Source organism: Protopterus annectens, chromosome 17.part0, assembly GCF_019279795.1.
Source record: "Protopterus annectens isolate FY-2018-M chromosome 17.part0, PAN1.0, whole genome shotgun sequence".
Classification (NCBI taxonomy): Eukaryota; Metazoa; Chordata; order Ceratodontiformes; family Protopteridae; genus Protopterus; species Protopterus annectens.
Window position 1 is genome coordinate 343,142,356 of NC_056751.1, and position 25,597 is coordinate 343,167,952.

Below are 25,597 nucleotides of genomic sequence, written 5' to 3' on the forward strand. Positions count from 1 at the left end.
AACCTTCAACGAAGGTACGCCCATTCACGCATGTCTCCACACAGAAGACGGTCTAGCTGAGAATCGAACAGGCCAACGTCTTACTGTGAGGCGACAACGCTACCGCAGCACCACCACCACAGTACCAAAGTAAAAGCTGTTTTAGTAAACATTGATAATAATATGTAGAGAGTAAAGCAAGACATTGAAAATGGAAAGAATTACAAAACATAGGCATTTCTCAATATATATATATATATAGCTTTTAAACAAGCTGTGTCTGCGCTACATGGTTAGCATTAATAAGTAATCAAACATAAAATAAAATGAACTCACATCTCTAAAACATTTACATTTATGTTCTTGAAATAGATACAATTTTTGTTTCTTTTTGAAGACAAACACATTTTCAAGCTGAGTCAGTTCTGTGGGGAGAGTATTCCTCAGTGCTGGGGCTGAGTTTGAGAAAGTACCTTTAACAAGATGATAGATTAAACTGCTATTTGTTAAGTCTGAGGATGTTACTCCTACAGAGAAAATAAGTTTCGTTATGAACTGTTAATGTTAGCAATAAGATGGCGGCAGCATTCTTTGAGAAGCTTGAATATATGCACAAGTGTAGCATCACTATGACGTGCAAACTCTGTGCAACTACACTTCAGCAATGAAGCATTTTTACTAGCTTATACATACACCTACTTTTCTAGGTCTGCCCTGATGCAGGATGCTGTAAATTTCACCATGCTACAATGTTACTTACTGACTTACCTTGTGCAGGCCCATTTATGTAATGAAGGTATTAACCTTTGCAAAGATCTATATAAATGAGATTAGTGCAACTCTGAGTTCAAAAGAGTGAGTTAATTGCTGTACTCAATTTGCAGCAGCTTGAAGTAAACTGTAGGTGGAGGCAGGAGGCAAAACTGTGTAGGTAACTATGCCCCAGACCCACAACCTATTGCAACACGTCACTTGAAAACATGTTTTTAACTCAGGAAGTATAGTAGGACTTGCTCAAAATTGTATTATTTGCAGTTTTTTGGACAAATACCTATACCAGATCTACCTCTAAGACAGAAAAAAGACCAGAATCAGAAACCAAAATAAACAAGATCTTGCACTTCTTGGCAATCCTATATAAAATAAACATTAAAAGCATGCTTATTTGCTGATTACCGCACTTGCTGTCCATAAGAACTCTTCCTGTCCCACAGCTGTCCTGTGAATCAGAGGATTTTGCAACTCTTTTTGCAAGCTCATATTCTGTTCCAGAGAAATGAAGATGAAACTGCTCCTTGTTGATTGATTTCCGCAATGTTCTTATTGTTTTACGAAGTCTTTTCTCTGTTTTCTTACGAACACAGTTTAAGTCACAAGATTCTGTTTAAGAAAATAAATACTTGAGTAAAAGACTGAAACAGCAAATATAATGTAAACAGTACATGTCATTGCGCACACTGATTTGAAACAGACACATGACCAACATGAAACTTGGAAATTTAAACTGGTTACTACAACTGTGCTTAATAAAAAAACAGCAATTTCAAGAACATTGTCAAATAGCTGGAATTCACTATTCTAAAAAAAAGTTCTGTTTTATACAGTGGTTTGCATGTCAAACAAAAAGTCTCAAATCTGAAAACAAGATTTACAGTAAGGCGAAACAGAAAGACAGAAAAAACACACACAGCATTTTCAGGCTATTAATAAGTGAGTAAATATGACTGCTTCAAATTAAACCAACCTGTCACCTCCTCTTGTTTTACTTTCAGCTGAAATTCTGCAGTAATGAAGGAGCCTTCATCTGCATTTGCTTTTCTTCCTTCACGGCCATTCTTTTTCTTGCCAGAACTACAGGTGAGGTTCACTGAGGTGAACAGGCAGTTTTCTGTGTATGAATTTACTTTCTCTGCATGTATTCATAAAAATAAAATTTAAGTCAGTGCATTCAAACATATTTACCACCGAATAACTCCCCAGAATAAAGTCAGGTAATATTTAAACACTGTAATCATAATTTTAGTGCTCAGTATACTGCTGTAGGTATATCACTTGAAAAAATGATGATCAAAATTCTACAAAAGGGAGCTATACTGGTGTGAAATCACTTTGCTTTAATCAAGACTCCTTCTCATTAACAAATTGTAGAATAATAATTTACAACACAATGAATTTAGAACTACTATTTTATTTCCAGAAAAATAATAACAAGGATTTAAAGTCTATCAGTCTACTGATAGTGAAATACAGTCAATAGCATTCTTGTTGTACTCTTATTACAAAAAGGTCTGTAATACTGGCAGCTATTTTTATAATCAGAGCAGCTATTTTACACAAAAGGAGTTTTAATTTATTATCTAGCTTAGAACAATCACGTTTAATCTGTCTGCCAATTTTATGGCGGTAAGGGAACAAGGCAATGAAATTGTTGTCATCAGTCAATATAGCTAGGACCAGTAATATAAAACACTCTGCTGCAATACAATTTGCAGTAAATTGCACAAGGTTATATGTCTTTTAATAGATTTCATCCTATGTATCTGCATTTTGATTCATTCCCTCTCAATTCACTTGATAATTGACTAGCTCGGTTAATCAGACAAAATATCGTGTGTCACCATTGCAATGATGCTCTTGTATATAGGATAGCTTACCTACTCAGCATAAAACCTAACAACTACATATTTGCCTGACTAATAATAAGAATGTCTAATTATTTAATAACCTAGATGTCTTAATTGTTTAATCAGCTAAACATTTACTGATCATGTCATTTTAACAGTGCATTATGTTTTTTTTTCCCTTTCAGTCAGTTTCCATTTGTTTTGCTCACACACGTCTCTATGGTATTTTTGCTTTTTTTTTCAGAATACAGCTATACAGAGGGGGGCCATAAAACATAATGTAGACTTTGCAGTATTCTGAAAAACTGCACATTAGATCACAATGAAAGCATATAATAAGGTTGAATGTTGATATTCAGTGTCCAATAAAGTGTTTCCCTTTGGTGCAGTAATCAAACAAATTCATATGTGACACAGATTCTTGAAGTAACAGCAGAAAGGATGAGTCAGCAAACTTCTGTTTTCAAGGTAATGAACAAGGTATTACAGATTCTGGCTATGTTTGGAACAAACATACTCTACATACCTGTCACTCTAGAACAGCAGGTGTCTGCCTACGACGACAGTGACTATGATTCAGTTAGTGTATGGTCATCAGGGAGTCAGCAAAGGAAAGGAGTGATAAGGCTTTCATCCACCTGCTTTTTCCTTAGGAGAAGGGGATGAGTCTTGGGAATACATTCTGGTACTGAGTTTCCAGTGGAGATGGGGTACCTAAAAGGAGGATTTTGCTTCCAAGGGAGACAGGACTACAGAGCAGGTTATATCAACTGCATGAAAGAGTTATTGTGCCTAATGCATACTCACATTTTGGGTACATCCTTGGATACACAAGTAGGGAAGCAAGCATAATTGCCGGAAGCTGAAGACTAGGGATGCGGAGGGTGAGAGGGGCACTTTGTGATTGACATAAAATAGTACAAACACTGAGCCATTTGCTAAACAAACAATACAGTCTTGCAATGAAAACAGACTTAGCATGTGCAGTAATCTTCTCTGCCCTTGAAACTCATATTCATTGAAAGGGCATGAAAACCCACATTCATTTTGCATTTGGCCAGTGGAGGACTAAGCTTACCTTTGGGTTGTTTTCAAACCATAGGCTCCTTACACATTTTTAGGGCCATGCATACATATATGCGTACTTTGATTCACCTTCCTGATTGTATTAAATTACATTCATTGTATAATACAGCACCACTTGTTAGAATACGTTTTAAATTTGTAGTTTTGAACAGTCTTCTAGTAAGCAATGAAACAATGTGTATGAACCACTAATGACAAAACTACCAATTTCAGAAAATTTCAACCGTAAAAGACCACTCAGACTTCTGTCATTACAATCCACCAGTATCAGTAAATATGCAAAATCTCTGCAGAAGTAAAGTCAACTAAATAATTCCACATTAAAGGGATCTGTAACTAATGAAGAGATTGCTACTAGCAAACAACTTTATATTTCATTGTTTCATCTACAAATAAAGTACAGCAAGTTTACTTCTAAAGCCACTTTTGTGGTGGGAATACAAGTTACCAAACTGGCTACTCTGCAAGGGATTCCTTCTAATAATTGGTCCTACATGCCCAATATTCTTATTTCCAAAAACATTTTTATTAAATTTTGTTAATAAACATGGACATAAAGTATTAAAAATAAACAATATAAAACATAACTATTTACACTATATATAAACATCCATGATAAACATTCGTTTTATCCAAGAAAGGTAATCAATATTTATCTAACAATCTTTTCAATTTTTGCCAAGCTAATCTTTTCTGTGTTACATTTGATGATCTCTGATAAATAGTTTGCATTTCTGTTTTACATACAGATTTTTCTATTGAAATAAATTCGGTAAACATAAGATCTTGATTATTTTTCCAGTTCAATGTAATTTTTTTTTGAGCAATAGCTAGAATTAATCAAAGAACAGGTAACTGATGTCTAGGAATTACACTTGGGGTAGGAACACTGAATAATATCAAAGAGCTAGTAATATGACAGTTATCAGACCACAGGGCTTTTGTGAAATGTCTAAAATCACTCCAGTATTGTGTGAGAGTTTTACATTCGATGAACATATGAACTCAGTTGGCTTCAAGAATATCACCACACCTCCAGCATTTGCTTTCATTACTCTTGGTTATAAGGTCAATTCTGTGTGGAGTGTAAAAGTTATATGAATACATTTCCAGGTATATAGTCTCCAATATAAAGATGATGAAGTGTTTTTATTGAATTTAATAACTGCTTCTTATTATCGTTAGGTAAAGGTTCACCATTAATCTTTATGGAGTAATTCCAAAAAGCTGGGTCAAAAGTAATCAAGTCTTCTCATAGGATTTTATATACAGGTGATGTGCTTAATTTATGTTCAGTGTTCATCGCACTACACCATATGAATAGTTGTATCAATCTTGGTATAATATCACTTTCTAGATTTATTGACACACTCACTTTATTTTCAACAAACTGTGTTAAAGATTGAATACAGAGCCAATTATCTTGACAGACAGTACATCTGGCTAAGAGAAAGTTCATTGGATGGAAGTTATTATTGTCCATAAACTGGTGCCAAAACTTTAGATTATTCTCTTTAAGACTCCACATCTTATTGATATTGAAGCTATCTAGGCAATCTGGTATATAAGCTATGGGAAATGTAATGAAAAATGTGTTATTTAAACTATAAGTGTTGTCAATTATATTTTTGAAAATATTTGTTTTATACCATGTGAGAAGTGGTGAAATTTCTTATTATATAGGCAATATTCATGGAGTATCCAAAATATTTTGTTAATTCCAAAGGTTTCCTTAAACTGGGTTTCTGAGTTCTCAGAGGAGGTTATATGTATTTCATGTAGTGGTTTCCAGCTAGAGGTGTATATGGATGAAATCCAGTGTAGTATTATGTTAATAATAACAGATTTGGAATATAATTCTATGTTGGGAAAGCCAATCCCATTACTGTCCCAGGCTCTAACATGCAATTTATAGGCTATTCTTGGTTTCTTTGGGAACCAAAAAAAAAGTTAGTAATAGGGAAATCTATTTGTTTAAAAAATTTTTAGGAAGCGGTAATATCAATGACTGTATGTAAAATAAAATCTTGGTCAAAATAATCATTTTTATTAATGTAAGTCTGTCTTCCATGGTGAAAAACATTTTGTTCCACTTTTTAGTCAAGTCACTGATTACAGCTACTAGTTTAGTGACGTTAATAGTCTCATTTCACTTATTCTTAATACTTATTTCTAGATAATCTATCTTATCATTTTCCCAGTTGAATGTATTGTATTTCTGCAAATAGCTATTTATTTTCTTATTGATTAAAAGTGTTTTGGTTTTATTTTGATTAAAACTGAGCCCTGAGATTTTTCCAAATAGAGTTGTGGCATTTATGATATGTTGTAAAGAGTCTTCTATGTCACTGGATGTTAGTAGAACATCGTCAGCAAAAAGCTGAACTTTTGGACAGTATCCCTCATTAACTTGAAATCCTTTGATATTTGGGTTATTTCTAATAAATGAAGCAAAAGGTTCCACTGATAAAGTGAAAAATAATGAGGATAGAGGGCAACCATGTCTAGTTCCCTTATGAATTCTTACTGGGGATGATAGACATAAACCAATCTTAACAAATGCTTTAGAATCACTATAAATATTTAATATCAGTTTAGTGAAATCTGCAGTAAAGTTAAATTCTTTAAAGATTTTTTTGTAAGTATGACCAACTAAGGGAATCGAATGCCTTATCAATATCCAGACTAATAATAGTTAATTGTTTCTTGGTTTTTGTTTGCAATGTCTATTAGATATAGTAGCTTAATAATATTGTTGTGCACTTTTCTATGTATAAAGCCAGTTTGATCAAAGTATATTAGATAGAGTAATATATTCTTTAGTCTTCTGGCCAGGATAGACATGAACATTTTATAATCGATGTTTAACAATGATATGGGTCTATAAGATACACATAGTTGGGGGTCTTTAATTTGTTTCAGAATGGGGGAAATTATTGAGTACTTCCACGAGGGACGGACAATAAGTCTTGTTTAACCATGGAGCATGTGTTTAATAATAATTTTATTGTGTGCTCTGGAAAAAGTTTATATATTTCTGGGATTATCCCATCTAACCCTGGGGCTTTATTATCCTTCAGATTTTTAACTTGTTCTTTCACTTCTGCTAATGTTACTTATTTAGGCTACTATTTTGTTGTTTTGATAGTTTAGTCTTGATATTTTCTTGTACAAATTTATCTATTACATCGTCTGAATCTAGTGGTGACTGCATGTCATTGATTGACTGATAATTTCTAAAGGTTTCTAATATACCTCCTAAATCAGTTGCTCTTTTTACTGTGTTATTATTCTTGTATTTAATTTCATTAATGTGATTTTGTTTACTAATTTGTTTGAATATGATAGCTAATTTATGTAAATGTCTGGGATTTACTGAAAAGGACTGTAGTTTAATCTTTTCTAAGCTTATAGCAACCTTATGATTCAATATTTCTAAATATTTGTGGTTTAGCTTAGAAATTTCGGTACATACTGCTTTATCATTTGATTTTAAATTTAGTTTCAACGTATCTATTTTGGCTTGTAAATCAGAAAGTTCCTTGTCCCATTCCTTTCTCCTCAGAAAATACCAAGCTTTAACTCCACTAAAGATGTGAACTTTTAATGCATCCCAGAGTATGATATCTTTTACTTCACCATTGTTGTTGTTTTCCATAAATGCATTTATTTCTTTTAATAACCACTCCTTAAAACCTTTTAACTTAGTAACATAGGCTGGGATTCTTTGAAAAATTATCATATCATCTTTTTTCACAGTCAAGCTGAACAAAAAGGCATTGGGTCAGAGAGTGGACATGACTCTATTACAACATCACTTATTTTAGAGTAAAGTGTGTTAGACACAAAAATCTTATCAATATTAATTTGTGTGCCAAGTCGGAAAGAATAGTGAGTGTATTGAAGTGAATTTTGAACTCTTAAATGATGTATGTCTCTACAATTCATTGAGGCTATAAAGCTGTTTAGCTTTTTAGCTTGTGTCGTTAGTTTAACCTTACTATTTTTAGAGGTGTCTTCATCTGATAAGAAGCAATTGAAATCTCCCACCAAAATAATTTCTCCCTTTGCATGTAAAGTAATGAGATTCAATACTTCTTCACATATTTAGTTCCTAGACCAGGAATCCAGTATGAGTTTACCAGTGTGAAGCATTTCTTATTAACTTCTAAAACTACTAAGCTTAACACTCCGTCTTTATCTGAAAAGGTGTTTAAAATTTTAGGTAGTGTATAAGTATGATTCCATAGTATAAGAGTACCTCTCCTTTTGGCTCTAAAGCAGGAATCCATGAGAACTATAAACCCATTTTAGGATAATTTTTGCAAATCCTTCTCCAGTAAGTGGGTTTCCTGCAAGAAGATTATCTGAGCTCTGTGCATTTTAATGAATTTAATTAAACCATCTCTTTTGACGTTATTTAAGCCATCAATATTTAATAAGCATTTATATATCATTTGTTAAAGTTACATAAATGCACTTCTTAAAAAGAGAAATATGGTTAACACACTTTAAAGTGTGAAATGTAACCCTCCCAGATGAAACCACCTGACAATGCACTACATTTTCAGATTTTCTCTCTCCCTGCAATCACAAAAAGGTAATTTTAGATACTCACTTCTAAGTTTAACCACATGGTGAATCCATGCTGTAAACACTGTTTTAGCTACTTCTACATGATCTACGAGCCAAAATGCCAGGAAGACTTACTCAGGTGAAATAAAGTCATCATTTGATTACACACCAAGGGTCATACCTCTCAACCTCTTAGAGCAAGAAATCTGGACAAAACTCCAAATAATGGGGGGACAAAGGCCCAAAATAGGGACCCTTTTTAAATATTCCTCTTAGAAACTTAGAAAGTTGACAGAATAAATTTTTCATTAGCATGAATTTTCTGAAGGATATGAAATCTGAAACTCAAATGTCAGCCATTATTTTCTGACTTCAGTCCTCAATGACTTGCCAGTGTTTTGCCAGAAAAAAACACAATTTTATGAGAAACATATAAAAAACACAGAAGCAAAAATCTGGGCAGTTGAGAAGTATGCCAAGGGTGCAGCTAGGTATACTATTTGTACTCTCACAAGTACAATTTTTTGAACATTACTTAGTATGACATATAAGAAGCCACGGATTCTCTATGTCCACAACTGTCTAAATTAATGCCAATGGTTTAAGAAGGAAAGTGATGCAAGCATTTGTTAAAGTGTGGGGAGGGGTAATGTGTCAATTTTTTTCAACTGCCAGGTGGTGTGGGGGACAGCAATAGGAGTGTATGAGTACAAAAATTCTCTGGCTACACTCCTGTTACACACTTCAGTATATCAGGCTCTACACTCAAGATTTATACTGATGAAAACTGAAATGTTGCAGTTAGTTTCTGTAATAAGACAAATGTACAAAACAAATGCATTTAAAAATTCTCAGTATTTAGTAACCAAAGCACGCTGCACAACAACCATAAGTTGCCAAAACAAGTGCACCATAATAAAGCTTAAGTAAAAGATGGACTGTATTCATATTAACACAGGCTGCCAAATTCCCCCAAAAGGTGTGGACAACTGACTTACAATCGCCCTGCATTCAAACCAGCAGCATACCGTCTGATGGGGGGCAGTTGCTAGGTACTAAAAAGAGTGCCAAGAGTGTGGAATAAGTTAAAAATTGTGGGATCTTGTTAACATAATGCAGTAGTACAAGTAAAACACTAAGCAAGGAGTAAGAAAAAAAAATCCATGCTAAGGAAAAAAGCATACCTTGCGTCAATCACAACAGAAGTTCTGAATTCCAGAATGTTTCCATTGGCCCCATTTCAGTCAAATACATAACTCACAGAGGGTGCCCCTAGCTATAATTATTAATTATATTTGTTATACAGTTGCAAAATATTTAGAAATATATTTCATAACTGATATACATTATTAAACAAACAAGTGTCATGACACATTTCATGCAGTGTATACATACAGCATATAATGCAACAACAACTTTACAATATGCACAATTATCAGAAATCTAGTGAAACAATTTTGGCAGCTACCTGTATGATTTGCATACCCTCAATGTTCAAACTAAGGTTTTATAATATAGTTGTATACCATATTAGAATAAAAACATTTTTTTTTATTATAGTCACTGCATCTATCAATAAAACACAAAACAAGTAAATAAGACCTAATATTTTGCATCATTAATCATCATGGTAATATAAATGATCCAAACTTAAGTAATCTGAAAGTCGCCTTTTGCAGCCCATTAGCCCCTTTCTATAAATTCCCATAAATGAGATCATTCCTCATCTCTTTCAGTGTACAGGCTGTCACAACACTTTGTCAGTTATTCATAAATACTCAGCCTTCACACACACACACACACACACACACACACACACACACACACACACACACACACACACACACACACACACCAGCAGAAAACTCTCCTCTCCTACACACCAGCAGAAAAACTCACTTCTCCTATACACCAGCAGAAAATTCTCCTCTCCTACACACCAGCAGAAAACTCTCCTCTCCTACACACCAGCAGAAAATTATACCTGAAACGTTGCAAAAAACATTCGGGCAGCAACAAAAGGTACAGTTGTGTACACTTACCATAAATGTAGATGTTCAAGTGTATTCACTGTTGCAGTCATTACATTTGGGTTATCTGCTTGCAGGTAACCTCAGTCGGCCTGATTAACAAAGTCTTGGGTCCTGCATCGGTTGCTGTCCCTTCTTCCATGACATCAGGTCATCAGGTGTATAAAACATGCAGCCGACACCATTACATCAGTTTTTCTTGCCCCAGATGTCAGGTGCCCCCCAAATGCGGAGCAATTAAATATAAAAGTACAATGATATACCTGCAACAAAAAATCAAATACACCAAAAAGGCTTTTAAGCATAGTATAGGAAAGTAGAGGTAACATTGTTTGAGTGTGTTCAGTTTACTTTAAGTAAGATGGATGTTAATTAATTAATTAGGTAATGATGTCATGATTTGCCTCTTATTTAAGCTTGGATGGTTTGAATTGTTTAGTATTATTCTGAAGAAGTCTGAATAAAGACGAAACCTAGGTCAATTCATTTGTGGTTGGTTGATGGTGTCTTGCAGATTCGAGTGCTGGTCATTTGTTCTTATTTTTGTTTTTTAAAGTAGAGGTATAGCCAAAAGAAGTTAGGGGGCTGGAGGGAGGGTAACCAGGACTGCAACAGTGAATACACTCAAACATCTACATTTATGGTAAGTGTACACAACTGTACTATGTTCTTTGTGTTTCACTGTTGCAGTCATTAAATTTGGGTAGATTCCCAAAGCTATGGTTGGGAGGAGGAATTTAGATAGCATTAGGACTAGCTATAAGGCCCTGCAAGACTGCAGTGGCAAAGCCAGCTCTGGTTTTAGAGAAAATTGGCAAATGATAATGCTTGGTGAAAGTATGCACAGAACTCCAGGTAGCTGCTTCTAAGATGTCCCTGGTAGGGACGCCTCTGAGAAAGGCTGTAGAGGTAGATGCAGCCCTGGTGGAGTGAGGTCTGATCCCCTGGGGGATAGGTTTTCCATGGTGCTTACAGCAGAAATGAATGCAATGGCTTATTCATTTAGAAATGGTTTGCTTTGAAATAGCGTTCCCCTCTGCCCCTGCAGCAAATGCCACCAGCAGTTGTTCAGGTTTCCTTTGAGGTTTAGTCCCGTCCAAGTAGAATCTAAGTTGTCTGTGTACATCTAAGGAATGCAGTATCCGTTCCCCTTTGTTCTGTTGATTGGGAAAGAAGGTTGGCAAATGAATAGACTGATTAAGAGCCACACTGGATACCACCTTGGGCATGAAGGATGGATTGGTTCTGAGGGACACCCTGTCCGCATGAAAGATGATGAAAGGCTCCACTGCCATTAGGGCCAGTAATTCAGATACCCTTCTAGCTGAAGTGATTGCTGAAAGGAAAGCTGTTTTCCAAGAAAGAAATTTTAAGTCTGCAGTAGCAGCTGGCTCAAAAGGAGGTAGAGTGAGTTTCTCCAAAACAAAGTTAAGGTCCCAGGCAGGGGTTGGAGCTCTCCTGGGTGGTTTCAGATTTTTGGCCCCTCAGAGGAACTGCTTGAGCAGTGGAATAGAGAAGAGGGAGGTTCTGTGCTGAAATGGCTGAGGCATGGATTTCAATGGAGGAAAAAGACAGGCCCTTGTGAAGCATCTCAGTTAAGTATTGTAAAATCTGAGGTAAATTGGGCGCTGCTGTGCTCATCCCTTGAGACTGGTTCCAGGCACAGAATCTTTTCTATTTTTCAGCATAAGATTTTCTAGTACTAAGCCTTTTTGCCTATAAAATGATATCCAACACAGGTTTACTGAGGGATGGTAGAGGAGAGATTATGTAATTAGCCAGGCTGCAAGGTTCAGTGTTAGAAGCTGAGGGTGCAGAATCTGGTTCTCCTGCTGAAACAACAGGGAAGGAGTCTGAGGCAGGTGCCATGGGGATAACCATGACACACTGTGCAGGAGGGGGTACCAGTGTTGGCGTGGCCAGTCTGGAGCAATCAAAATCATCCTTGGTTTGTCCTGTTTGACTTTTAGTAGTACTTTGGAAAGCAGAGGCAGAGGGGGGAAGGCAGCTGAAGGACAGAGCATCCACTTTCCAGGCTTGCTTGTGGGGAGTCCTTGTGCAAAATTTGTCCAATTGGTAGTTCTGGGGAGATGCAAACAGGTCTATATCTGGGCACCCCATTTGCTTTGTCAACATGTTGAAAATCCTTGGTTCCAGTTTCCACTTGTGTGGGTCCATGAGATTTCTGCTTAGTCCGTCTGCCAGTATATTTAGTTTTCCTGGCAGGAATTGAGCTTATAGGTGCACTTGGTAGCTCAAGGCTGTGTTCCACAATGCCAAGGCTAGTCTGCACAGGGGTAAGAATGTGTACCCCTCTGCTTGTTTATCTACCACATAACAGTGGTGTTGTCCGTCTTTACCACAAGTTGTCCTGGAAGAATGTGGTCCTTGAAGGCTGTCAGAGTTTTCTGTACAGCTAACATTTCTTTTTGATTAATATGCAAGTGCATTTGACTTGGGATCCATTTGCCCTGAATGCACTTCCCTGCCAGGTGAGCCCCCCAAGCATAGTCTGATGCATCTGTTGTTAGGGTTTGGGCGGCAGGTGGTGGTGTGAAAGGAAGTCCCTTGTTTTGTTGGCAGGCCTCTGCCCACCAAAGGAATTCTAGGTGTAGGCAAGGTATGATAGGAATCATTGCTTCTACATCCTGAGAATGTTGACAACATAGGCTTTTTAGATACCACTGTAGTTTCCTCATATGCAGTCCTGCATATGGAATTAGAAGAATGCAGGAGGCCATTAACCCCAAGGCTTGCAGTATTTGTCTTGCAGATAGCAGAGTATTTGTGGCCACTTGTTTGAAGTAGGTTTTAAAATGAATTTGTTTCTCTGGCGTGAGATAAGCCATCTGGGAAGTTGTATTCAAGCTTGCTCCCAGGAATATAATTTGTTGACAGGGTACCAGGTGTGATTTCTTTTCATTTATGGTGTAACCCAGACAAGTTAGAATCCTTTGTACAAAGGCCAGATGATTCAAAAGTATGTTGTGGCTTTCTGCCTGAATTAGACAATCGTCCAGGTATGGGTATATTTGAATATTTCTTTGCCTGCAAAATGCAATAAATAGGGCTAGGCACTTTGTGAATATCCTGGCAGCAGTAGATAAGCGAAAGGGCAGTGCAGAGAACTGACAGTGTGTGTAGCCTGCTTTGAAGCGTAGGTATCTTCTGCAAGATTCCCTGATTGGGATGTGCAGGTATGCTTCTTTTAAATCTAATGTTGCCAACCAGGCATCTTTGCCTAGCATAGGAAGTAATTGATGAAGATTCAGCATCTTGAATTTTGGAATTTCCAAAAAGGTGTTTAGAGTAGACAGGTCCAGGAGAGGACACCATGAACAGTTTTTTTATGGGTACCAGGAAAAGCCTTGAGTAGAAAACTTGTCCCTTTTCCTCTTCCAGTACCAGTTGAATAGCCCCCATGCTTAAGAGAGAAAGTACTTGTTTTTGGGCCTCTGCCCACTGATTTGGGGGTAGGTCTGGCCACCTTCTTGGTGTTGGCAATGTGTGGAAGTGAAATCTGTATCCCTGGGACACTATATTTAAGACCCATTTGTCCTGGGTAGTGAGCTCCCAGTTCTTTGCATGAAGAGCAATCTTTCCCCCCAAAGGGGCAGTCAGTTGATAAGTGCTTGGAAATTTTAAACTGAAGTCACTGAGACAGTTTACCATAGGGGGGAGTCTTATTACTCCCAGATTTGGATGTGGAGGCCCCCCACTGCTTAGTCCTGTGTGTCCCCTAGGACTGAAACCTGGGGCTTTTGCCGTGTCTGGGTTTGGTTTGAGAAGACCTGGAAGGGGCTAGAAAGGACCAATTCTTAGAGGGCCAGTGCCTACTAAATCTAGGAGGCTGAACTTGTAAGAAATCTTTGACAGTTTGCATAGATTTAGCTTTATCTTCCATCTTTTTAAGAACTTCCTCAGCCTTGTTGCCAAACAGGCAGCCTTGATTTAAGGGAGCATCCAACAATTTAGCTTTAACATGATCAGGCAAGGATTGCTCCTTTAGCCAAGCATGCCTTCTGAGCACAGACCCAGTAATAGCAGCCCTGCAAGAGCCTCTAATGAATTAAAACCACATTGCAAAGTAGGTTTTCCAACTTGTTCAGCAGAATGCATTAAATCCTGTAATTCTTTATTTTCAACACAGTCAGGAATCAACATAATTTTCTGTTTAAGCAATCCAATAATATGTTGCTGATACTTTAACATATGAAACTGGCAGTTTAAAGCCCTGATGGCCAAGGTTGCAGAAGTTTAAACCTTCTTACCCCATCTATCCAGCGCCCTGGAGTCTCTATCAGAAGGGGTAGGATTTTTAGCAGTAGAAGCCTTAATGCCCTTGGGCCCCTGTGAAATAGTCTCTGGATCTGCAATAGGAATTTTAAAAAGGAACTTGTGTGACTCAGGGACCCTGTAGTATCTGTCAGCTGTTCTGGGAGCAGGAGGCAAGGAATCAGGGGCCACACTAGATTCTGAAAAAGCATCATCAACAATGTCTAGTACAGGAGGAATAGCTAAAGGCCTGTGCTGAGGTAGGAGTAAGAAATCCCTAAGCCTCTTTTTTGAATCAGAAAATTCCTGGCTTTACCAGTGGAAATGCTCCCTTAGAATATGTAAGGTTTTCCCAAAAGAAAAATCCTCTGGAGGGGAAGCAGAGCGTATGGAGTCCTCTGCATCAGAATCCTCATAAGTAGATAAGGGCAAATCCAGATCATCAGCAGGATCAGGAAAAAACAGAATCTTGGTCAGAAGATTCATAAACAACTTCAGTCCTAGGCCTCTTAGAAAGGGGGGGGGTTGGCTACCCCTGATTAGAGTAATTAAATCTTCAGCCATTCTTATCATTTGTTTTTTAGGCAAAGAGGCCTGAGCATGTGGCCTAGGTGTCATTTTTTTAGGTATGGTTCGAGATTTAGGCCTAAGTGAAGAAGGAGGCATCGGTTTAATATGCAAGTCCATAGGCCTTAATGCACCCTCAGAAGCCAGAGCCCTTCACAGCGGTTCTGGACCCATTCAAGGTACAGACATCCACGGGTTCCATAGCTGAAGCATCTTGCGGCATACCGGACTCCGAATGGGTCTCTGTAGAGGCCTGCGAATCAGAAGTAGCGGGTATCAGGGGCTGCGAAAGCGCCTCACTGAGTACCGGCGAACTGGTGACTGGCTTAGGAGAAGCGTCGTCGGCAGTTTTGAACCTTGACGGCCTGTCTCTGTCTTTATCTTTGCGTTTTTTGGAATTCTGGTAGTCGGATGGCTAACCAATGATATTTCTGGATAATTAAACTGAGAACTGAAATATTTAGAGGCAAAAATATACTGATGACGGATAATGCGCTGATTAAATAAAGCACAAAACTGACAGCAAGGTACGTCGTGGTCAGGACCTAGGCAAGGAATACAGTACGAATGAAAATCTTTATGAGGTATTTGCTTTCCACAAGTAATGCAATTATTAACTTTTACTAACATCGGTAAGGAGCAAGAAAAAGTTTCCCCAATGGGGTACTTAGCTTTAGTTGAAGACTTTGGTTCTGAACCTCGAAAATGAATTTCAGGAGTCGGCCGACCGGCACTTCCGAACTGCTTCTGCTTCTGGCACCACATGGCAAGAAAGACTGATGTAATGGCATCGGCTGCATGTTTTATACCCCTGATGACCTGACATCATGAAAGAAGGGACAGCAACCAATGCAGGACCCAAGGCTTTGTTAATCAGGCTGACTGAGGGCTACCTGCAAGCAAATAACACAAATGTAATGACTGCAACAGTGAAACATGAAGAACATCCAAAATTCTCCTTACCTGGAAACAATGCATGACTCTGACTCTTGGGGGGCAGCATAACTCTCTGGCAGCAAAGATCAGCAAAAACACTGATGGAACACTAGTTTAAATTCCACGCACATCAGAATGCTGGTCTAAATTCGTGTGGAGTGGGCTTCCACATTGGTGTGCAATGCACGCATGGAAGAAGCTTCCGTCATGGAGTTTTTATTATAGTATCTGATGACTGGTACACCCTGCAAAACCATACATTTAAAATGCTGTTGCTACTCTGACCTTGGATTGAAGGGCAAAGCAAACATATCTATTGTCCCTCCATTTTTTTCATATTTGCTACAGAATATAGGCTGTGAGCATACCTCGCAACTGTTCAGATATTTTTACCTCATATTTTTGGTCTGTTCCTCATAAAAGTTGTGGTTTGATGGCAAATTATTAAAGACTGAAATCACTAAATAACACTGAATAATGGCAGATATTTGAATCTCAGACTGCATATCTTTAAGAAAATACATAATGCAAAACCTGTTATTCTAGCAACTTTGTAAGTTTATAGGAGCAACATTTAAAATTTGTCCCTATTTTTGGGCCTTAGTCCCCACATTATTTTTGGCTTTGTCCAGATTTCTTGCACTGAGAGGTTGAGAGGTATGGCTGTGAATTATCCTAATGTGGAGCACTTAGAGTGTTGTGATATCTCTCTCACACTGTGGGAATGAAAGCAACCTGCTTTAAGTATGGCAAAAGTATTCAAGTACTAAGTTATTTTTCAAGTTGGCTGGAAGTGTATTCAACTTATAATGATATTTTACTTTATTTACAGTTGTGTAAATGACTGTGTAATTATTATTGTTTCAAAAATGTTCCAATTATTGTATGTACTGTTTGAATACAGACGTTTGCTTACATAGAAAATCATATCTATAAACATATACTGCACATTTCAAGCAACAACCTAGTAACATATTTTAAAGACACTGAAATTGCTACTCTCTCACTGTTTTGTAATAAAATGTCACTGTCTATCAGACTGTATTCTGTGATTTGTTAACACTTGCTACATAATCTTAAAACCTTCTGTATTGTCAGTTGTGACTAATTCTGTATTTTGCTTGTAACCATAAAGTGGCCTAAAATGGACCAATGGGACTAGTGCTTTACATGGAAAACCAAATTTAAATAAATGTCATTTTATTCACAAATGTGGGCCATGACAAAGACAACACAGAATAATATGATGCATGAGGTATCATTCTCAGGCTGCGCATGGTAGTGCATAGACTGTCCATCAGACATCATCATAACCACAAAACATAGGGGGTGGGTTTGGCACAGTGATTGTCACTTTGCACAGGTGGTGGACGACACAAAGACAAATGACTGTAATATTGTAATATGGGGTAGGGTTGTAGGAGGTGAACACATCAGCCATGTATTCTTGGAGGTTTTAAGGAGTTAACACATCACATCCTCTGTTAGTGTGGTCACACCGTTATGACATGAATACTGGCAGGATTCACAGTGTTTGCTTGCAATGTCAGGGCAAAATGTAGTCTATGGTAAGGAAGGGATAGAACTACAAGACCATGTGCATGCATCCTGATGAGGCATGCCAAGTGATGTGACAGAAGAGCTGTGCCACCCATGACCTATAATACAACCACAACCAGAGGTGGCCAGTCTTGTGCTCCCAAGCAAAAATGCTGCAGTTTCTGCAGTGGTTTGTGTAGTATGACATGAGACATCCTGTTCTGAACCACCCTGCATCCAGACCCTCCCACAGCCATGAACTCCAAGGCCTACACAAGCAGACAAGATGGCAAAAGCAATGTGTCTCATGGAGGCAACATTTGCCACCAGCAACCTCAGCAGCACTGTATGTGTGTCTCCTATAACTACAGTCTCTGTCACTGTGCAGTTTATGCATATCTTCCCAAAGCACATTGAATACACTTGCAACCTCTACAATTCCATGGGTAGCATCTGCCCGTACCTGGATCAATGAACAGCACACTTACTGCTTAACACTGAGTGCTGTTGCCTTATTAGGGACAGTCCTGGAGTCATGGTGGTGCCTCATCCTCCAGCATCTATCCCCTATGGCAGGTATGTGCACCTCAGGGGCAGTGCACATGTCAGATGTTGTATTGGCTATGGACAAAAGTGGAGCCTGTGAAGGAGTGACAGGTACAAAATGTATGTCATGTTCACCTTATACCTCTACAGATGCCTCAGTAGTGGTGGATCTGCTGATCCCTCCCCTCTTTGTGTTGCAGACATTACCACTGTGATATCATACTGTGCCACATATGACTGTGCCACATTTGACAGTACCACTGTGATGAGACTCTGCCACGTGCATGTTACCATCAGTCAGTAAAAGATGCACTGCTGATGTCAGCACTATGTTACCTTGCTGTGATGGATTTTCTTTAACTGGAAAATGTGAAAGCATGAACACACATGGCACTACTGCTGAGCAAAAACAAATACCTCTATAACCCTCTATAGTATGCATAATACATATGAATATGCAACTACAGCATACGCTGGCAGACATATTTTGTCATGGAGAATGCTGCAGTTGCACCCTGGACATGCTGGGAAGGCTCGATATGGAGGCCTTGGTTAATCTTTCACTTCAAACAGCCAATATAGTGTACTATGGTATACTGTAATGGACCATTACTAGCCTGGTGGTTTCTCCTACTGATGCATGGGTGGCTGGTGCCGGCCTAGTTCTCATATCCAAGCCACCCCCAAGTAAGAAGGTAAGTGGCACCTAGCTTCCTCAACCTAGGTGAGTCAGTTTTGCATCAGTGGTAATAATGCCTTTTCATATGCATGGAATATAACATTAGTAACCGTTTGCCACATTTGCTGTAGAGACCTATTATAGCCACCCACAGCATTCAAATCTATACTAGTCACTTCCAAATTTGGTCTTGATAATGCTTGCCTGAGGCATCTTGGCCCAGACAGCAAATGCTATGTGTATGTGAAGGGCCTGCAGTAGTACTATATTCTCCTGGTTAGTGAGCTTCGCAAGATGCTGCTCCACCAGGTGCCCCTGTCAGTATCTGTACATCTGTGGATGAAGCATGTCAGTCGCAGGATGTTGGTTCTGTGCTGTGGGATGCACATGAGTATGCCCATGGACTCCCCGCTTTATGCAACCACTTATCTACTGTAATTAGTGCTATGCGCACCCTCATCCTCCATTTATGTACTGTAATCATGGTTAAACATATGTCCCTGGAACCCTACACCACCTGTTGTTTGTCCTCCCTAGTTTCTTATGCTCACAGCTTAAATCCTCCTCCTAGCCATACGCAAACAGTACTGTGCCATGCGAGTGCCATAGGTTCTTTAGTGCTTTCTCCTTTAAAAACTGCAACAGCTTAAACTACACACAAGAAGCACTTCAGCCCCGACTATAAGAGCTGTACCTGAATTCATTTATAATTGCCAGTAGTGTATTACTGACTGATCTGCATTTCCCGATCATGCCCCCTAACACCTTGCACCCAGGACAGCTGCACATTTTGCCTCACCCTAGTTATACCTCAGGGAATATGTAATCATGTAGTGTTGTGGTGCAGCACACTGTGTGATACATGAATCACTAACATGCATCTATGGCTATTTGCACCTTGAGTGGAACTGACTGAGTAGCCATTTTCAGGAGATGGGGAATGCAGAGCTCCACATGGTGAGTCAGAGAGAGCAAGACTTTTCTGTTATTCTAGCACAAGAACTTCAGAAGCCACCTGCTGGGCCATTATGATGGTCCTTTGAAGAAGGTAGATGCCTGGCATGAGCAGAGTGACAACACTGACTTCATCCATTCTGGTAAACAATGTTGGCATCTGTACAGAGGTCTCAAATGCAGCACTCTGACTTGCTTCACCAACTGGAAACAGAGGTTAAAGAAAGGGAGGAATAAATGTACTGTATTTTTTTTTCAATATCAGTGTACTATATTAAATGCTGTACACATATACATAATGTACTTTGATCTCCAACAGAGATATGTCAACTAAACATGGTTAGCTGCTACAAGAGATGAGAAAGCTCCTCTGTGCAATGGGGGTGTTTGTGGTTGTGTGGCAGCCCATTTCATATGTGCAGTGATATTTGATGAAGCTCTGACAGGGGTAAAAGTGCTCACCTCTTCTTTTAACTTAATAAACCATGGTTTAAACAAGCAATACCAGCTTGAATCCTTTTTTTTTTCTTATTTTTAATAAGAATGCAAAGTGACCCTTGATACAGATCTTACATAAGGAGTTGTGACAACAGCATATTTTAGTAATTTGTATGCTGATATGAAGGATAATCATTCCTGTACAACTAGTTTTCTGATGTATACACTTATTTATTTATATGAACATTATACACAGACATATACATATATATGTGTGTGTGTTTTTGCTGTGTGTATATAAATTAATTACTTTATCTGATGATTAAAAAAAATAGCAAATACAAACTATATATCTTAATGAAATTGATGCAAATGTGAAGATTCCTACCCCCAATGCCTTACGTTTGTATGGTCTTGGCTGTTTAACAGCTTTAAGTTTAGTGATCACTGCTATGCAATGACAACACACCTCTGTTTAATATAAAAGTGTGATGTATCACTTCTTACTCCTGCATGTTTCCTTATACAGTGCTGAACTTTCACAATAAGTAAAACTGCGGGTGAAAGACAGCTGGACAAAAGAAAGCCTTTCAGTCATGATGTTCCATACACACACGTCTCCCAATATAGCACTCTTTGAAAATGGGGGAAAAGCCCTCCCTGACTCTCATGTATAATTGTCAAGACAACCTGTGCACTCCATACAGCCAACTTACTAAACATACAGACTCCAAAGTTGATTCATCAGTAAAGATGAAATTAACCTGAGGTAGCTGCATTAGTCTGATACAGCTCCACTAAATCTGATTCTCTGTTAGCCAGATATGTTCATAAATTAGTACTAGGCTAACTGCCCTTGTGTGCCATTCCTAGACAAGCCAACTACCCCATGTGAGAATCAAAGCAAATCAAACTCTGCACCTTGTGCCTAGAAGGTGAACACTTTAACCACTTTGCCAACCTCCCACCCAAGAATCATCGACCCAGGTGGGAAATGATCCCACAATCCCCAGCTTTCAACAATTCTTAGTTTTAGTAAAACTTTTTAAGAAGCACTATGATCCAAAAGTGTACTGGATCATATCACTAACATAAGTGAAACTACATTTAAAGTAATATCACTCACAGAAAATCTAATGAAAAGGAAGCACTAGGCATCAGAAAACTACAGATGCAGAGTGTTTTCCTTTGCTTACATACCTGTAACAGCAAATTTAAGACCCTTTTTTAAGACCTCATCACTCTTCTTCAAATTGCAGCTTCCTTCATTAAATCTGAATGTTGCTGTTGTCTTTAGCACAGAAGGGTCTGTTGAAAGTGAGCAAATAAAAAAGGAAACAAAAACATATGATATATATATATATATATATATATATATATATATATATATATATATATATATATATCCATTAAATAAGTATGCAACACTAATGGCACTTGCAAGATAAATGTTCTTGTAATATGAAACATTTCATGCAGCAACCCTTCAAATGAATGTATTACAATGTTCCTGAAATGTAACAGGAGTGTACTTACCTTATCAGCTGACCTAAAAGGAAGTATTTTACAGCGGGTAGCTGTAAAGGATCCAGACCAGCTGCTTTGCAGAGGGGACAGGCAGGCCTGTCAGTCACTCAAAGTTCAAGTCCCAAGGAGAAGATGATTATTCATTAGTGAGCAAAGATGCAGAAACCTTTTAAGGAACTGCTGAAAAAATTAAAGTTGTAGTACAACTTTGCCCTCCACAAGATTATGCTATACAGATATGCAGACTTGATACTGGAATAATTAATACTAAAGTTGTGCAGCTGAGTGAAATAAGCCAAGACTACCAGCACGTTAAATGAATGCTCTTACCTTGGATACCTCTCAATCAAAATAAGAGCCCTCATGGCCTTTGTTCTCTGAATTTTGTGGCATGGGACAGAAGGGAAAGTTACATATAATTTTTCTCTGCAGATATATAGAGAGAATGTGTCCACCAACAATGCTCTTTTACCCTGCAAGAAAACAGAACAAGTGAAGAACTGTGGTCTTTCACGTGGCTAACAGGTGACTTTCTGAAGTGCCTCACTTCAAGAAGACCCTGGCTAAACAGGATTTTTGAGCACTTTATACTCCCTGCTTCATCCTATGGCTTTTCTACTCAGTGTCTCACAATTATGCCAGGTCAAATAGCTTTCCATACCTCTACTGCACTTACACTCCTATGTAGCTTGGATTAGTCGTGAAACCTACGGGCATCACAGGTATCTCAGCTGTTACTATCAGCTTTTTTTTTTTCACTTTTAGGGCCTACCCCATTACACAGCCCTCTCCACTGTGGTCTCATGGTTTCACCTTAGGGGATGGCATGCAGTGGGGGTGTACAGCTTATTGCACAACCTTTGTTGTAACTCAGCCCTGCGCACCATTATTTTCTCCTCTTGACAGCATGTCTCCCAGTGTGACATCCCCAGTCTCCACCAGGGATCACATTAGGGAATGCTGACAGAACCACCCTCCCTCTCGGAATGGATACACCCCATCCCTCCACTGCCACTCAGTCACCCTAGCCACTAAAAGAACCCAGACTTTCAGGGTTGTAGTCAGGGTTTTATCCCTGTACACCAGCAGAGCAGCTACTAGACTGAGTTTTTAAATAATCCTCTTCAAGAACTATCGCACAGGGAATCTGTCAGCATATTCACTACTCTTAGTTGTAAATGGCTGTAGAGGTGGTGGTCAAGACAATGTACCCTTGCCTTCTGTGTAGAAAGGGAGAAGCAGTAAATGTTTCTCAGCTAGTTTATATACTACACCATGGTCTTGTTGCCTGAATGAAGAAGCCAGTCCCTGGATCTAGAAAAATAATTAGTTTGTAATGCCTTGTAAAGGTATGCAGAGAGGACCATGTGGCTGCCTCTATAATACTTTGAGAGCCCACCTCTATTTAATATGCCATCAAAGAAGACAAGGCCCTAATAAGGAGTCTTGATGTTGCCTGGAACTTTTTCACCATGGTAAGCATAACAAAAGGGAACAGCCAAGGGCAACCATCTAGAAATAATCTGTTTCGACATGGGTCTTTCTTTGCTTCAACATAAAAAATAAACAGCTTATCAGCTTTTCTAAATGACTTCATTCTGTCAAGACCGTTCCTGAGCTGCATATGCACATCCAGAGTATGTAGAATCCATTATCTCTGGTTATGAGGATCTGAATAGAACACTGGGATATTGATGGCTTGAGTCAAAGTGAACTCTTAGCCAACTATGGGGATGAATGAGAAATTTGTTCATAATGATACCCTATTCGTAGCGAAGACCAGATAACCACAAGAGCTCACAACTTATACACTCTTTTTACAGATGCCAGAGCAATGAAAAGATTATTTTTCCATGTAATGAACCTTAAATCTGCTTGATGTGCAGGTTCAAATGACGACATGGTTAACTTTTCCAGCACAAAGTAAAGATCCCAGGAAGGAGCAACCTGTTTACGGGCAAGTCTCGTGTGTACAACTCATTCAAAAAAGTGTCCTACCAAAAACATAAAATAAAGTGGAGGATCTATGGGAAGACATGCTGAAATCGCCATATGATGTATCTTAGGGGAGTATAAGTTCCAGAGGCTAGTAACTCATACAAACTTCCTGACATGGCCTTGGTCACTGGCTAGGCAACAACTACAAAATCTTTTCCACTTACCAATATAAGATTCTCCAATAGCAGGCTTTCTTGTTTTCTTTAATACCTGCTGCATGTCCTCTAGAAAAAAGTGTGTAAAAGGAACTTGGATTGAATCATCTAGGCACTTAAATGAAGATGTTTGAGACTGGGGTGTATCAAAATCCCCATGTCGTGTATGAGTATTTTCTTACATTCTGCTTCCCTCTGGATCATCATTGCTCTATTAACATTGCTGAATGTTTGTCTTCCTTTCACAAAACCACATTAATTCATATCTATCTACTTTGGCAATGCCTTTGACATTCTTTTAACCATTTTAAACACAAACATATTATAATCATGGTTTAAAATTGAAATGGGGCTACGTGAAGCTTGATCTGATGGGTCTTTACCATTTTCGGTATTACAGCCACTAGGTGCAAGCAATTAATCTTAAGAGCTTTGCGCATTCTTTGCTGAGGGAAATGCAAAATTTAAAGGCACAATGGCAAACAGTTCAGTGAAAAATAAAGTGTGAAATTAAAGGAAGGGAATAAGAGATATTTAATAGAACAGTGTCCAATTTAGTTTTATTTAGACAGCCAGTGTATTTTTTTTTTCTTATGGCTAAGAGTTAAAATTTTCTGAAAGCATACAGACTGCTTTTCATATCTGAAAGCAGAACAGGAAAAGAAAAGAACAAAAATCAGTCAATATAAATGGAAACACAGGCTGTAGCATGTGCTTTAGCATGGACAGCCTTCACTTTAAGAAAGGTAATGCCTTTATGCACAGCTGTCATTTGGAGTAATTGTTCCTATCTGGAGGGTTAAATTTCATTTTCTGAAAATGTACGTAATTTTTGTATTTTCTGTTCTAAGTTAACAGAAGATGAGTGCTCTGAAAATGTACTTAGTTTTTTGTTTGAGCATTTTCATTAAAGCAAAGAATCTTGAAAATGTGACATAGGTTCAAAGGGAGATGAGAAGAAAACTCAACAAAACAACAAAGCAACAAAAGATCAGCCCACCAAATATTAGTATGACCATGTAATACAAAAGCTGGAAATACACATTCAAAAAGTATCATGTATAAGAGGTAGGAACAATAGCTTTTTTATCATAATGCCTACACTATCCATATTATTTTAGAAAGTAATCAACCTTACAGATATAGACAAAAAATAAAGACTATTGAATTATATTAAAAAACGCAGAGTGCAAATAGCACTGTTGCAGGAGACACACTTGCAAAGAAATGAGGATATGAATTTGACAAAGAAAGGATTTCAGGATGAATATTCAGCAGAACATCAGGGACAAAGGAAAAGGGGAGTAATAAACTAATTGCTAGAGGTGCTCCAATAGTGACAGAAGAGGGAGAAAAAAGACAAAAATGGTAGATTTGTGGTAGCAAGGGGCTACTGGGAAGGGAGGAGGATTATGCTGGTGTGCATTTATATTCCACCAAAAACTGCTATTATGGAGCATAAGAAATTTTAGGGAGAAATAAGCAGCTTTCAGCGAGTGGAACTTGATTTGCAATAATGTAGATGCATCAGGGGGACCTAAAAGGGAAACATAACAAAAGAGGGCAGATTTCTGAAGAAATTTTAAAAATATGTGAATTCAGTAATAGGAAGTCAGATGGAATTTACATTTTCTTTCCTGAGGTACAATAACTTGGCTAGACTAAACAGAAATTACATTTCATGGGAAC

The 25,597-nt window shown here is 38.2% G+C and overlaps 1 protein-coding gene across 1 annotated transcript in view; it reads right to left on the reverse strand.

Moving 5' to 3' along the window:
- LOC122791730 (signal peptide, CUB and EGF-like domain-containing protein 2) overlaps positions 1–25,597 on the reverse strand; it is a 1,774,756-nt gene that overhangs the window by 452,246 nt on the left and 1,296,913 nt on the right. Inside the window, exons 14-16 of the mRNA XM_044059635.1 lie at positions 21,429–21,536; positions 1,724–1,888; positions 1,156–1,359 (exon numbers count right to left, since the gene is read on the reverse strand). Of these exons, the coding sequence (XP_043915570.1) occupies positions 1,156–1,359; positions 1,724–1,888; positions 21,429–21,536 (477 nt within the window). The remainder of the gene's footprint in view (positions 1–1,155; positions 1,360–1,723; positions 1,889–21,428; positions 21,537–25,597) is intronic.